The sequence below is a fragment of the Sturnus vulgaris genome, chromosome 1 (genome assembly GCF_052056855.1).
Source record: "Sturnus vulgaris isolate bStuVul1 chromosome 1, bStuVul1.hap1, whole genome shotgun sequence".
Taxonomy (NCBI): Eukaryota; Metazoa; Chordata; class Aves; order Passeriformes; family Sturnidae; genus Sturnus; species Sturnus vulgaris.
The window spans coordinates 124,997,263-125,013,142 of NC_142243.1; the positions used below are offsets into that span (position 1 = coordinate 124,997,263).

Consider the following 15,880-nt stretch of genomic DNA (forward strand, 5'->3'; position numbering starts at 1 on the left):
TAATCCCAGTAATGTATGTAAGGCAGTCATGCCCACATGTCTGGGGTTTTTTATATCCAGATTTCAGTGGAAAGAGAGATACTTTTTAAACAGATGGCAAACAAGCCCCTTTCCCCCAACTACTTAGCAAATTTAATAACATAGCTAATTATAGGACTGTGTATGTTAATCCATTCATGTGCTTGCTCCATATATTTAATGTCACAAGTCAAAGAGATCTATGGAATTGCTGGGCAATGGCAGCTAAATTACATCCAGACCATATTCCCTCTTTAGGCATACTTTTGAGACTGAATCTCTTGGGATTTCTGTTGGCAATTCAGTACAAAAGCTAATACAAAATTCTGTAGCTGCAGGATGGAAGTGATGTTAGGAGGAGCAGAAATGCACTCAGAGGCGTTATTTCCCTGGTTTAAGGTGATGTCCCATGTCGCATTTATTCTCAAGGGTCAGAAGGAAGAAGGTGAGGACAGCTGCTCCTGGTGAATTTCCCCCTTGGCTGCTAGCTGTGTCTTGGGGCCGAGATGCTGCCAGGGCTGGTGGCAGGAGCAGCACAGCCATCTGATGAGTTTGAAGGACCATTCCCTTCCTCACTCAAAGCTACTGCATCTTTAATCCATCTGGACCCTCCACTCCGCTATGGAGGACCTGGTCACAACTAATGGAATACCAGACCAATTCCAGCATGTCAAGCACCCACTAGACCTGCCTGTTGAGGGGCAGCGAGTACCAGGAACCACCTCCAGGTCTGTGGAGCATCAGCCCCATCTTTGACTGCAAGCTGGAGAGAGCTGCTTGGTGGTGCAGCTGGTGCTATTCTGCCTGTGTTACAGCTAAAGCACGTGTGACTAAAGCCACTGTGCTTTGAAAACATGCCTTTGTGAGGGGAGAGGCGTGCTGATCACCTCTGAGAACAATGTCTCACTTCGCTGTGACTGACAGCCTGGAGTACCTTGTATCAATAAAAGCCTGATCTCAAGTGTCAGAGGTTCTGAGTAAATATATATGGGGTTCTTACATCAAAAGCTGTCTGTACAGTAAGGAAAATGAGCTCAGAGCCAGACCATCTCCTGGCTAGTTTTGTATTTGTCATATGTAAAAGATTTTTCAGTCAGGAAGATCTGGCTGTTTATATCACCACTTCTTTTTATGTAGAATTCAAAGCATATTACTAAGAAAGTATAAAAATCTAGGTTGAAAAATGTGAAACTTGTAAGAGAAAACAGTAATACTGTCTGGAACAGGTTAAATACCAAAAAGGGCAGACAAAATTAAGATTATCTGAGTTCTGTAATCTATGGATCTGCCTACACATATCTGTTTGCTTCAAGTGCCCTTTGTGATCTGTCAGAATTATTTAAAAACTTTAAAAAATGTATGGAAACGAATTTAGTCACGTATAACAGACTAACTCAGGAAAGAGAAGAGACTCACAAATCACAGAGGGATTAAGGTGGGGGGGTGGGGATTCAGAAAAGTGAGGGTTGGTGACGTCTGTTTCTGTGCAAGTGCCATCCTCACCCTCCAAGTGTAGGGGCGAGGTGTCTCTCAGTTCATTTAACCATTGTGACACCCATTTGGTTCCCACAAAATGCAAAAAATTCAAAATATTCATGCTGCAGAAAGTGGCTGAAAGTTAATCTCCTGTTTAAATTTGCCTGTTAATTCCCATTATTCTGTTAGTTTCATAAAAAACTTTTTTTTTCTCCCAGATTTTAACTGTTGGAGCTGTCAGAAAAGCAAACTCGCAGTGAATTTACAGGTTCTTACACTACCCCTCAGAAATGCAGGGTTTTTCCCCAGCCACCTGGTCTGTCCCTAAAACTCTTGGTGGGGTGGAGGTGCCAATGTTCACCCTGTTCCTGCTGCAGGCTTGTGCCTAAAGAGCAACAATCTCAAACCTCTGTGCAAAAGTCTTCACCTGCAAAAGCCTTCCAGGAAAGATTTCCACTGAGACCAGCCCAGAGACTCAGCCTTCTCTGCTATGCTGGCTTTCTCTGGAGCCACATCCCAACCTGTGCTTTCACTTGGAAGGCAGCATCCCTTCAATATTTACCTGAAGTGCCTCGAAATCCTAGAACAACCCCTCCCCTGACCCCCATATCCTATATTCTTCCCGAAGTGTGTAGGTTCTTTTAAAAATAGACCATGCCCTGCCTGCCTGTCTCACTGGGCAGAGGGCCTACTGCCTGTCATCCTTGATGTCTTTCTTACTACTTGTTTCAGCTGGCTGTTTTCTCGGTATTTAAAGGCTTTGTTGTGTTCCACACTTTCAATTAAGGAGGAAAAAGGCTCTCTGTGTTGTAAGAGTGAAACTGGCAGTTGTATACTTTGGTTTGTAGCATAAACAGTTGCACAAGGATTCATTGGCAGCCTTCCCTTCACTAAGGAGGCTATCAGCTAAATGTCACAGATGTGCCTGGGACTTGCCAAGAGCTGGAAATGTACTGGGAAACTTCTGAAAATGCCCTCAATTAAAGAAAAAATAAAAGCTTTCATGGATGTAGTGGACACATGTTAGCTGCAGCAGAGGATGGAGTCTCTGATTGTATGGTCAGCATCTCTTGCTGTGCATCCCTCCTTACCTCTGGAGTCCTCTTCCTCATGTAGCAGGCTCTGTCTCTCCCTCTGCTCAAAGCCAGTCTTCTTCCTCAGCAGCTCATTTCTTCCGTGTGGCCTATAAAGCTGAGCTTTTCCTCCTTGGCAGCAGGATCACAAATAACATAAAGCATTAAAAATGCCCTGGCCCCTTGACACCTTCGTTATAACTAAAGCAAGAGCATGATCTTGTTGCTGGAATGCTTGCCCTCCCTTCCCTCATCACCCATCATCACTTCATGGTTTAACTACAGCCTAATCCTGCAAACACTTCCTACCCAGCAGAGCACTTACCAGCACCTAAGTAGCCCACTGACACTGGTGGATTATTCCAGGTAGTACATCCTAGGAAAGCTAAAGAAGTGTTTGTACCACTGGGCCCTTTGGTTTGCAAGCTCTTGGGGAATATTTCCTTTTGTCCATAAAGGGGCTTGCACACGCACGGTGCTGTATAAATAATTAATAATAACAGAACTCACATTGAACTAGCACACGTGGGAATTTGTACCCCCGGCTTTCCTGGCTGCTAGGAGGAAAATCACAGAATTATGGAGTTTACAGAAATTCTCCTGATAGCATATCTGCGTTTGTGGTGTTCCCCTCACTTTGAGAAAGTGTTATCTCTTCCTCTGCACCAGAGGAAACGTTGAAGGACCTTCACCTAGCAAGAAATGAGCAGGAAACATATTTTAAGTTAATTCAAAATCTGATAAATATCTCCCAATGGTAAATTAAAGCTCTTATCACCCTGTCTAACCTTTAATTGCACAACACAGGAGGTCTGGGTTTTATCAAACTATTGACTCTTTTTGTTTTAAGATTTCTATGGCTTTCAGCAATGTTGCACAAATTATTCCTCAGCAAAGGCTTTAAGCAATAAAATAAGTTGCTAATTTTATTTCCAATGGACTCACCCTTTTCTTGAATTTTGTTGAACTCTTTTCTCTCTGAAATATGATGGAATGAATTTGAATAGATCCAATTATCAAACAAAAATAAAAGATTAAACCAGGAAAAGCAAATATAGAAATAAAAACAGAGCTGAGAGACCACAGAAGTTTGAAGCTCTAAGTGATGTTACAATACAGCTTCTGGATTAAGAAGAAAAGCAAAATACTCGCTTTATTAATATGATTAAGAAGGAAAACAAACTGAAGTTCCTTGTTGGAACACAGTGTCCTCCTGACTGAATCCATGAAAATGAGCCTTTCTGTAAAGGCTCTACGTCATGGTCATACATTTCTCAGGCTTACATCATCTATTGCTCAGAGAGAAGTTTGTCACTCAAGTGTAGTAGTCACAAAGGAAGGTAGTTTCCTTCTCAGTAAGAAGACATTTCCTCATGGGGAGGGTGATATACCTACCTCATATTCAGCTGTTCTGCTTTCCACATGCTTTTGTAAACTGTACACTGTAAGATTACCGTGAATTTTTGTTGCACTGACAGTGTCTCTTAATAGCAGGTAGAATATAACTTTACACCTTCAAAGAATGCTTTAGCCACCAAAACTTGAAAGTCACTGGGCTATATTTCATCTCCGTGGAAAACATTCCATTTTTAAGTTGGAAATTAATATTCAGTTCAGAATAATTTAATATTCAGTGGTTCAGAAAGTACAAAAGTGAACACAAGTGACTGCCTCATCACCAGCTGATACTGATATTTCACTATTTTAAGGAAATAACTCGGGACTCTAGACTTTTTCAAACCTAGTCAGCAAGTACTCTAAGCACCAGGTAATAGGAATCATATTCCTTTCTCACTAATTTAGTAAATGTTGAATAGATCTGTTCAAAGTTAAGAGGATGATCTGGAGAGGTGTATGATGCTGTTTCAGCAGAGATACAGCCTGGTGGACCAGGCATTCTCTGAAGCAAGATGCAGAGGAAGAAGTTAGTCTCCAGTATTAGCTATTGAGTAAAAAGCAGATTTTTGTTGGCAAGAGCCTTCACTAGTACACTGTATGTTGGCCAAAGCAGTAAAAATACCTGAACATCTACAGGATAGGATATGGTCTCCTTGGGAGGAAGGGAGCATCAGAGTCCCAAAGTGACTGGAGGAGGAAATAATTCATGTGGATAAGATCAAAGTGTTTCTGAACATGTCCAGAAATGGAGATTTACATGGGCAATCCTCTGCTTTGAGAAGTTGTCTGTCTGTACACTTTAAGATGTTTTGTGTTAGGTCTGGAATACACAGAGATTTTTCTATTGCTAGTTTGTCACCAAGGTGGGTAACTTTGTCTGGCACTTAAACATTTGTGTATTTAGATTATAGGTGCTTCTGTTTTCAGTTTGGCACACAGATCATTTGTGTACATATATTCACGTGTACATAGACACATGCACAAATGTGTGTAGTTTGAATCCATTTGCACACACAGAAACCCACAAGTGTATACATAACATTTAAGTAAAGTGTTTATATATAATGATTATATATATATATTTATGAATAAGGAAAGTTTAGGTCCACTTTAAAAAGCCAGTACTGGACCCTTCTTGCACATCTTGCAAAATTGCCATTTTGTCTTAATTCTTCAACTGAAAAAAATATGAAGGACTTCTGTTTGTAGAAACAAAGGATTTTTTGGTTAACCAAAATTTAAAAGAAAATAGCAAAAAAAAAAAAAAAATCCTGAAAGCTATTAAGTCTTTGATTTCTCACAAACTCTTGTTCACAAAAATCTTTTCTCAATATTTTTGAAATATGTGTGGAAACTTTTTCTTCAGCTGTTGTGCAAACACAGCAGTTAGGAGTACAACTGATGCTAAGGGAAGGGTCAGAAACCCTTAAGTTAGGCACAGAAGTCTAACACTTACCCTTTGGGTGCCTGCAAAATCTGCTGCAAAATTTTCTGCATAAAGTTGTGAAGGCCTTGACAGTGTCCTTCCTCCTTAACAAGCAGCTTACTTTTGTAAGTATTCACAACAGGCTGATAGATCTGCTGGTATTTCAAAAGCAGTTTCCAAATAACTCCAAAGGTGATATTCAAGGTAATTGCAACCAGTTGGAATCACATTTCCACAAGACATCAGAAAAATCTCATCCTTTCTGGTATATTTTAACTAAGTCAGTACTATTAACATTCTGGCCCTGGGTTGTTTTGTCTATGAGTTAGAAGAAACATTGAAATAGTAGCAATATATTTCTCAGTGCTGTGTTGATCCCATGCAACAAGTATTTCACAATAATAAGAGTTTTATATTGAAGAGAGCTGCATAAATTGACTGCCCAGCCTTGGGCTGGGTGACTTTTCTTTTGCAAGGAACTATTGCATTTCAGTGCTCATTTAATTGTTTACTCCTACCATGTATTGTACATGGGAGCTGTAGTCTCTGCTTGCCAGATATTTAACTGCAGTATTTCCAGTGCATCTTGTAAACAGTTCCCAACTTTACAAATTATCAGTGGGGTTGAATTTTCATTCACCAATAACCCCAGAAATATGACAGCTGGTGCCTTGAATAATAATAATGCTGTGTGTAAGAGTTGGTTATAGTTACTGTGCTACGCTGGATGGGAACTTCTTCCTCGACAAGAAAAGAGTTCTGCACCTTTTTTACTTTATATCTTGTCCATATAGGAGGAGGTCAACTTTGGTTTCCAAAAAATTGTCATGTCATAAAAATAGAAGGCAAGAAAGTTCAGTTGAAGTAATTGAGTTACCACAGACAGATGTCACATTTTGATTTTTTTCCCCTATCCTATTTAAACATGTCCTCTTTGTTTTGGACCACATGTGAAGACCTCCTATCTTTAAACCTAAATAAATTTTAAAAATTCGGATCTATTTCCAGCCAGTTCAAATACAGTTAATTTGGGGTGGGGTGGGGGGTGGAAGCAGGCCATTTTAAAATAGGGAATTAGATAACATTGACTTTACTATTATTGTCCTTAAATATTTTTAACAGTTACCAGTGGTTTGGAAAAAAGGAAATCTATGCTGTACATACAATCACAAACAAAAGTACATAAGCAGGTTTAAATGATCTGTTTTAATGCACAAATATATATTTTATATATTGTAGTAAGAAGCATAAACGGTTTTATCCAGGGTAATTTTCTTCTGATTTATTGTGTGTTGTTGGATTCTTCAGGCTCTCCTATATCCTGGTTATTGCAAATAAAGGAAAATTTGAGCTTTAAATAAGTTATATTTTTATGTTAGCAATCACTTTATTTAGCTTTCCTTCTTCTCATAAATTAATTATTGAGGTCTACTTAATTAAGAACAGATTAGAAACATTTTCGGTTTTTTTTTAAATTTCCTTTGTACTGAAGTGCTATGGAGTTAAAACACCAAGCACAAAAGTGCACAGCCAACCATGACTAACTGCATAGAGCAAATAACAAGCTGTACGATCAAAAACAAAAGTCAGTGCTGCTCATGTGGAATAATAGAAATCATACCACCAAAACACTTCATACATGTCTCATCTACTGATGTACACACTTGCTGAGCTGGTATCACGCCTCAGGAATGCAGTCACAAACAGCAAGGACTGCAGGAGAGGTAAATGCCCAGAGGGGAAGCAGCATTTCCCTGTGCCTCATCTTGGCAGCACCTCACGCCTTCAGATGGGGATCATGGGCCATGGGGAGGGAAAGGCAGAGCAAGCTGTTACCCAGGACGTGCTTCTCTCCCTGCAGCTCTTCTGGAGGTGTCCCTGGGGAGCTGTGCCAAATACACATGTTGAACACTATTGCCCAGGGCAGGTAACTTGCCGTGTTTAAGCCCAAAGGCTGATGGAAGATAGCCATTCTCCATTCTCACTGGTCACAGAACCATGTCCCCTCAAAGCACACAAATTCATCATTCCATGTTGTGTTCAGGGTTCTGACACAGTACCTGTCTTTATTATGATTAAAAATCACCTCTTACCCTCTGCTCAGTTTTCTCAGGAGTTGCAAAAGCCATTCTTATTTGAGCAAAGAAAATAATAAATACCTGTTTATAGGATGCAACTGAGAGTGGGGCATGCTGGATTTGACTGGGAGAGGATAGAAAGATTTTACCAAGCCTATATTTTTTACTTAATGTTTCGAAACAAGCAAACAAAAACCCAGCCCTCTGCCTGTTAACTGGAAAACAAATCCAACTTAAAATTTTTGCTCAACTCTCACTGCAGGAAATGGGAAACCTTCTGCTGTTTCAGGGGGAATTGGATCAGGCCAGAAAGATGAGAGCAATAACAAGCAGCCACCCACCAATAAAATGCATGTAGTAAAGCACTGTCAGAGAGATCAAGGGCTTTGCATACACTTCAGGAAGGATTGGATTTCATTGTCACTTCAGGCCAAGGAGGAGGAGATTCCATATTCCTGCAGTCATTCATCCCAGCTACTCCCCTACTCCTAAGGTTCCTCTCTACTCTTATCCAAACACCCTTTAGAAATGCTGCTGATAAGTACTAAATATTTTAAACCCAATGACTATGACTTCCATCAGAGGAAATTAAATGCCAGCTTAATTATCTCTTGAATTCAATGAGGATTCTAGCTAAAGGGTAAATTCAGCTCCACTGTGAATAGAAGAGGAATGCTGGAATGGCTGGGAACAGAAATCTGCACCCTGTTCTGCAGCTCTACGGCCTCGATGGTGCTGTGTTTTGTGTTTGTCAGAAGCAGCACATCTGTCCCTTTGGAGACCAGTGCTACATGTGTCAATGTGAGAACAGAAACTGCCAGACTGTGCTGAGCTGTTGACAGGGCAGTGATCCACTGAAGATGATAACTCAGATATAAGATTAAACATATGTATTCCCATCCTTTGAGCCATATCAGATCCCCATTCTGTCAGTGACGAGCCTTTTCCTGGGCAGGTTCTTAGTTTGCTGTCCCCTGCAAGGTGTTGAAAACATTTTTGAGAGGATATCTAAGTGACCTATTTTCTCTTTAGCATAATTCCTGCTGATTAATGAGTTCTATAAGTTGAAAATTGATGACAATTTGTGTTCTGAATCCTTAAAGTGTTGAGAACACTGTAGTCTTCTAGATAAGCAAACTGGCTATTCTAGGCTATATTCCTTATTCCTGCCTTATTCCTAAGGACAAGCTTGCATCTTAGATCCACTCTGGTAAAACATGGCATTTGCTCATCTTTGAGAGTACTCTAAGACACAGGATGAGATGTGTGGTATGTGTGTGAAATGGAGAACTAAAACGTACTTGGTGCTTTGCAAACAGAAGTTGGACAAAATCTATACCTTAAAGAATGTATTATCTAAAAAATAAAAATAAATTTAAAATATTAACTACTGTCATAAAACAAACAACCCTTTTAGAATTAGTAGTAACATTCAAACATATTGATAATCTTTCAGTGTCCATCATTATTTAGTTTTTAAACAAAACTAAATATAAAATCTGTTCAGGTCCACATGTACTTATCTTAGAAAGGAAAAAAATTGAAAAAACATGAGGTTACTGGAGAAAAATATAGTAGTTTTTAGATTATCAGACCAAATTCCTCCACAGCAGCTTTCAGACACTGATAGCTCAGTAACTAAGAGGAATAACTGTGAACCAACAAGACTGAAGATTGGAGACAAGTCCAGTGGCTGCTGCAACATCACTGATGCAAGAATTTTGTTCAAGTTCTTGGGAAGCTGCTAGTGATAATGGCAAACCAAAGAGCATTTCTATATCTGTGTGTGAATACTGCAGGATATTCTTTGAGAAAATAAATGCTGCAGGTGGAACAGATTGAAATCTCTTCACTGACACAGGAACCTTGGAGTGACACTGTTCAGGTGCAGGATCTTGATGAGCTCCACACAGAGGTCTTTGTGATGCTGTTGGTACCTGTAGGGAGCAGGAACTCTTTCTTCAGGTTATTCCAGGAAAAGCTCTGTCAGCCTTCATTGGGGCCTCTGTGATGAAGGTTTTAACCTGTGGCTTGGGAGGTGCTTTGAAACTGCCATCTGTGTGCACTTGACATAAAGCTGCAGACTTTCTAACTTGTGATTACAACAATCATTAGTCAACCCTGTTTTTGGACAATAGTTAGGACTTCTGCTACTATATGACTGTTCTCCCCAAGTTTACTCCATGTTTCTACAGTTCTGAGAACAGGGAGTGAGCCTCTCAACTCAGTTACTTGCCTTGTTTTATGTCAGAATCAGAAGCAAGCATAGTTCTGACAAACAAGAGAATCTGAAATAAGAGTTTCACAGAGATACTCTTTCTCTACTGTTGCCTTGATTGGAGAGGCTAAATGAGCTCTCTTGGGCCTAGACAGCTGGTTGCACACATCTGGTTGCAATTTGATTATTGAGAGTGAGGTGAGCATCATTTTGCTGCACTCCACATGCACTAGAGCAATCCTGGTGCTCAATGCAGAGCCCACCTGCAACAAAGCAACTAATCTAAAATTTACTGGGACAGGGAATACACCACAGAGGTTCTGTCAATGCCAGGGAGACCATACTGCCAGTCTCTTTGTCACATTCTCCCCAGTTAGCACAGCATCTCTCCCTTAGGACAGAGGAATGGTTTTGCCATTTTTGTTTTTGTTCTCCATGAGAGGGAACAGTAATGCCACTTGTATCCTGCATAGTGGCAGGTATAGCTGAAGTGCAGACTGAGGCTGTTTCTGAGCTCTCTGAGCTGTGTGATGAGCTGAAGGAACACAATTTCTGCTCCAGCTGCCAATTAGGCAGGTAACATATCCCTGAGAAAGGTAGTGTTAAGAGCTAATTATTTTTGTATGCTACTGCCTGAATAACTTGAGTCTGCCAGGTGCCAAACGCCCCTGGAAATCTGTGGGAACTGAAAGGCTCAGCTTGTTCCTGACTCTTTTATGGAGTCAGACCCTAGAAAACTTCAAACTTTTAGAACAAAGGCTCCCTATCTGCTGGGGTTGAGAGTGAATCATACCCATGAGAAACGTGAAGTAGAAAAAAAAGGACTCCAAGTGCTGGTTCTGTGAGAGCAGGATGCATGTTCCCCTGAAAGCCCGTCCCAGAGGTGAATCAATGCCACTGTACCTTGCACCATTTCCTCACATTGCTGCTCCTCTGCTTTTCTGCATGAGTCACTGAGTTGTGATCTCTGGTTTTCGTGCTTCTACAATCTTGTGCAATGTTGTCACGGCTGTTATGCAGTTAAACTTTATCTGTTGCATTAAATAAAATAATATGTATTTTGGATAGATAAATGACCTAAATACCAGCATGTCTGGTTTAATATAGTCAGTTTGTAGAAAGTGGTGGCATGGGGGACAGCTTGGTTGAAACCTGGCTCTAGTGTGGTAACCAGTCATTTGTTAGTTTCTAATTCTTTTCTTTTCCTCTTTTTTCCTTAGTTGTCTAGCTGTGAGTGATAAAGAAAGAGAAGACACTGTCATTGTACACATGAACTGATGTGGTTTTACTGCATTTGGCCACACACTTAAAAGAAATATGCTGGTACAGAGCAGCCACAGGTCTTATCTCTGCTGCCACTCCTTTCACAAAAGAATGATCTTTACATCAACAGTTTCCACCCTTGGGTTGATAACGTTGCAGTCCTCCCTTTTGCTCTTGGTCCGAATGCAGAGATTAAAAACACTCAGTTGATGCAAACGGTGGGTTGATACAACACACAGAATGGGGTGTAGATGTGCTTCACACAACAGAGAGCAGAATTGAAGGGGAAAATGTTGCTTGGAGGCAAGACGCCTCTTTAATTGATTATGGCAAGGAAATTAAATACCATATTTGCTTTTTTCCTGGAGTATATTGAAAATGATCATAACTAACATCTGTTCATGTTAAGCAAATACTTGTCAAGATTTAAACTTCTGTTTGCATACAACTCTGAGTAGTGCATCTTAAAGTCATACATATTCATATAGAATGAAGAATGCATAATGTCTGCATAAAAAGATAAGCTGTATGACTATATATGAAGACAACAACTACAATTCTCACAGCACTGTCATTGGTTAATTTTAAAATATTCAAGCATTATTTAAAAAACAGTAAGCTGAACTTAAAACTACACTACAAAAAATTGTAAAACTAAACCAATGCTGACTTGTTTTCCTCAATATTAATCAATTGTAAAGCTTCCCTTTTTTTTTCTCTTTTCTCTAACACTTTTTGTTAATTCATTGTTATTTTAACCTCCAGTAACACGATCAGACTTCTTCTGCCTCTGGGAAATTGAGTTATGCTCTGATCTCGAGTTCTAAGGGAAATGTTCAATTTTATTTTTTTTTCCATAGTCGAATAAACAGTACCATGTATACTATCTCTTGTGTTAGAATAGTGTTGTCTTCACATAAGACTCAAATAATGGTATTAGTCATTCATTTCCTTGTACACATACACCCTATTGCGTGTTGACAGGTTTATAAGGATGCAGTGGCAGCCGTGGGTGCTGGGAAGCTCCTAGACGACAGCCTTTGAATCCTTGCAGTCCTGAGCAATGGTGCCTGAGTTAGTCTGTTTATTGTCTGCTTTCTCTCCCAGATGCTTGACTTGTCTGAAAGATTAATACATTAACAAGAGCGGTAAGGTCCAGGGTTGCACATCTTTAAGACATGTTTATTACCAGATGGCACATGAGATTCAAAGGTCACTGTGGAAGGTAACATTTTAAAGTGAAACAACAATATTTATGTTCAAATACTATGCTGATGAGATCATATGGAAAAATGTTTCTGATTAAATTAGTTTATAAATAGCCACAATATATATACTGAAAATTCCAAATGCCACTTTTATTCTTACTTCTTTTACTCTATTACTTCCTAATTTATTTAGTAACACAAGACTATTTTCTTACATAAACAGACTAGCAGCTGGAAAAAAAAATCTTTACTGAATGGACAATCTCACTTTCTTAAATAATTGAAAATCCAGTGTGAAACCCTGTTCTATTGTCTACTACTTAAAGCTAATATTCCATATCAGAGTTTTTCAAGACCTGAAAGAAATCTTAACTTTTAAATTCTCTGCGGTAAAATTCAGCTTGCAGTCATAATGACTTATTGGCAGATAGCTATGCTTATTTACAGGCAATATCATGTGCTACAACACATTTGACAAAAATCATGTTATGCTACTTACACAGAATCCATACAATGGGAAAAAATCCCTTTCTTTAGCATTTCCACAGGACTGTCTCTCTCATAGCTAATTAGTAAACATCATCAGTAACACTAAACCTGAAATCGTGTTTATCCTCTCAAATTGTCACAAACTATATGTAAATTCCAGAGGAAATAGTTTTGCATAGTTTTAAAAGGGCAACTAAGCTCTTAATTAACATTTCTTATCTACCGTGCCACACAGGCATTAAAATGCAAAGGATTTAAATGGTACTTACTTTTCATGTGATCCATTCTCAACTTTCATAGCTCCTTCCACTGGATCCAGTCCTTGTTCTGAAAACTGTTTCAAGGCACTTAATGCTGCCTAAAGAAAAAATGAGTTGTCAAAAAACCCACCGGCACAATTATATTAGCACCAAGTGAAGGAAGATGTGTGTTTTGATATTCTAGATTTAATCAATTTCCTGTATATTGAAGCCTTTTAGGCTACTGAGCTAAGAGTTGGTGCACATCAACTCCATGATAAACAGCTATGCTTGTGCAAGGATTGAGGATATCTCCTTCTTCCTGGGCATAAGAGGGACTCCCATTTGTGTTGATGCAAGCTTCATCACTTATATGAAGAATAGGATGTACTTTTATGATTCTTGGCTTTCTGGCTGTAAAGTCTCTCCAGCTTCCCCATGTGCTTTCCTAGAGCCCATACTTCCCAGAGATCCTATGGAAAAACTTTTGAGTTGCAGATGATTGGAGAAAGTGTGAGAAGTGGGAAGAGGGTCAGCAGAACACTACCAGCACGCCAAAGTCAGATCTGGAATGATGTTACAGTCTGATGTCTTATACACAGGTAGTGAAATGTGCTAATCAGGGCAGGCTAATATGGGGTGATTAGGGAAAATCAGGAATAGAAGAACAGTCAGTTTTTATCCAACATTTTCCTGTGTATTCTTCATTGAGCAACTTCTGCCTCATCTGCTATGAGCCTCTCATCTTCTCTTCCCCCTATCTGCTTTGGTAAAAAGAAAATTATTTTTTGTAATTGATTCAGAAAAGGTTGATTATGAAACTCTCTGACACCACATGGCCAACTTTGAAAATAGAGCCAGCACAATAAAACAGCTGAGATCAGTTCTACTGAGAAGGTGAAATATAAAGCAAAACTGCAAAATGGATTTTGCTTTTTAATCACTTCCTCCTGAGATACATTCAGAACAAATAACAGGGGAAAGAAAAGGTGGCTTTTCACAGGCATTGTGCCCTAAGCTAACACCTCAAGCAGTGGAACTGACTGCAGACCCTAAAGTGCTGTTCATGGTGAAGCAACAATTGCTGCTCTCTTCTTATTTGTTGGGACAGAAAGAATCCATGTCTCTATCTTCCTTTCCTTCAGAGAGCAGAGACCCTGCCTGGAACAGGAGCTGCCATTATAATGAAGTACTTGATTTGCCTTTGTACTAATTCTTTGCCTGGATTCTCTCAACAACTCCTTCGCTTGAAAGGTATGTTTATACAACTTAAATATTATTAGACAATGTGTATTTTGGTAAGATGAATAACAGCACAAAAATTGCCAGGCTGCCCCAAAGTAAAAGACCATGTGTCCCATATTTGTCTACAGTAATGACTAGCTGCTAATGCCTCAGAAAGCTGTACAAGGTAATCCCACCCATATAGCATGAAAGTAGAATCTTTCTAGTCTGTGAAATGTTATGGTTTGTGCCCTGACCAAAAAAAAAAAGGGCGATAAACATTTTATAAATTTCTTGGTAAACCTCAGATTATCACTGTTACCTACATTCCACTCCACCTTTACCATGTGTTCTGAACCCCCTGTACGAGATTCCATTACTGGATCTTTCACTTTTATTATTCACTGAGCTCCCCAGAGAGAATTCTCTCTATCCTAATTTCTTCTGGTTTTCTTGATGTTTTGACATATTTCCATTCTTCATAACAGTTCTTTCTCTACCACCTCATAGCATGCCTTCACAAGTTTCACATGCACATTCTCTACTTCTATAAGGTCTAACCACTATCTGTCTCTCCATCCTTGATCTTGACTGCACAGCAAAATCACTGCTCATCACAAATAATTCCCCCAGAGACAATGAGGGTTTCCAACTACTCTCCCCTTAACTTTTCTATTCCAGTAACCCAACATATTTCTTCATCCCAATTTCTCTCTTCTCCTCTCTCTGAGGTCCTTTCCATCACAATGCAAGCACGACACATCATGTGAGGCAGGGGAGTGATTTGGGCTCCTATGCTTCCTTGTACTTTAATTGCATGGATTAGCAACTGGGAGAAAGAATCCAATGGGTAGGGACTGGCACCCAAGAATCGCCTGTCTTCTCACATCCATTTTTTCCTGATGCACATTAGCAAAACTATCAGAATCTCCTTCCTTCTTATCTATGGTAAATCAAAGCCCATTACAAGGTAGCACTGCAAGGAGAGAAGGAAGCTGAGACATCTGCTCCTCCCACACAGTTAAACTGCTACCTCATATGTTTCTCAACTCACCTTGTTTACCTTTTCATACCCACTCTTAGCTTCCTGGTCTGATGTGTGAATTGTAAACTTATTGTGGAAGAACTTTGTGTTCAGGTTATTTGTTTGTACAGTGACTTGGACGAAGAGGCCCTGATCATAGTTTGTAAGCAGAGCCAAGTAAAGTTTCATTCAAGATTAAATCACATATTGATTATATGATCTGCAAAACAGTCTGGTCTCAATTAGGGGTAACTGAAATCCCAAAATTGTCAAGAGATTAATTAGACCAACACAAACATCGAAATTCTAGAATTGCTGAGTAGCTCTGTTACTTACTACTGTTTTACTCACAGAACTGACTACTTGCAAGGCATCCCACATAAATTACAGAATTACAGAGCAGCCTTCAGGGTCATTTTCCAGGAAAACTGATTTGAAACTTCCCGGATGAATATTAGCCACTAGCTTAATAGAATCACATCAAGACAGCCCCTCCTCTTCTAACAGCAATGGAAGAAGTACTACAATATAAAATAATGAACACTTTGTCTATAAGCATGGATCATTGGGTGTCAACGGGAGCATATGCGTGTCAATAAAGTAAATACGGAACAATTAGAGAAAACACATAAAATGAAAATATTATTCAAGGTGTTCAATGATAAGCATGTTTAATACCAATACAACTTCCAAATCCTAATGCTTGTAACATGGTGGAGTCTCATTTTGCCATCTCACCCTTCTTC

General features: G+C 39.5%; 1 protein-coding gene across 4 annotated transcripts in view; it reads right to left on the bottom strand.

The window, feature by feature from the left end:
- Positions 1-10,948: 10,948 nt before the first annotated feature.
- The window catches only part of STAU2 (staufen double-stranded RNA binding protein 2), a 172,239-nt gene continuing 167,307 nt past the window's right edge, over positions 10,949-15,880 (bottom strand). For all 4 annotated transcript variants that reach the window (XM_088176266.1, XM_088176257.1, XM_014883512.2 and 1 more), the window contains 2 exons: positions 12,917-13,005; positions 10,949-12,070 (listed from right to left, as the gene is read on the bottom strand). In XM_088176266.1, coding sequence (XP_088032392.1) covers positions 11,977-12,070; positions 12,917-13,005 — 183 coding nt within the window. In that variant the 3' untranslated portion in view covers positions 10,949-11,976. The remainder of the gene's footprint in view (positions 12,071-12,916; positions 13,006-15,880) is intronic.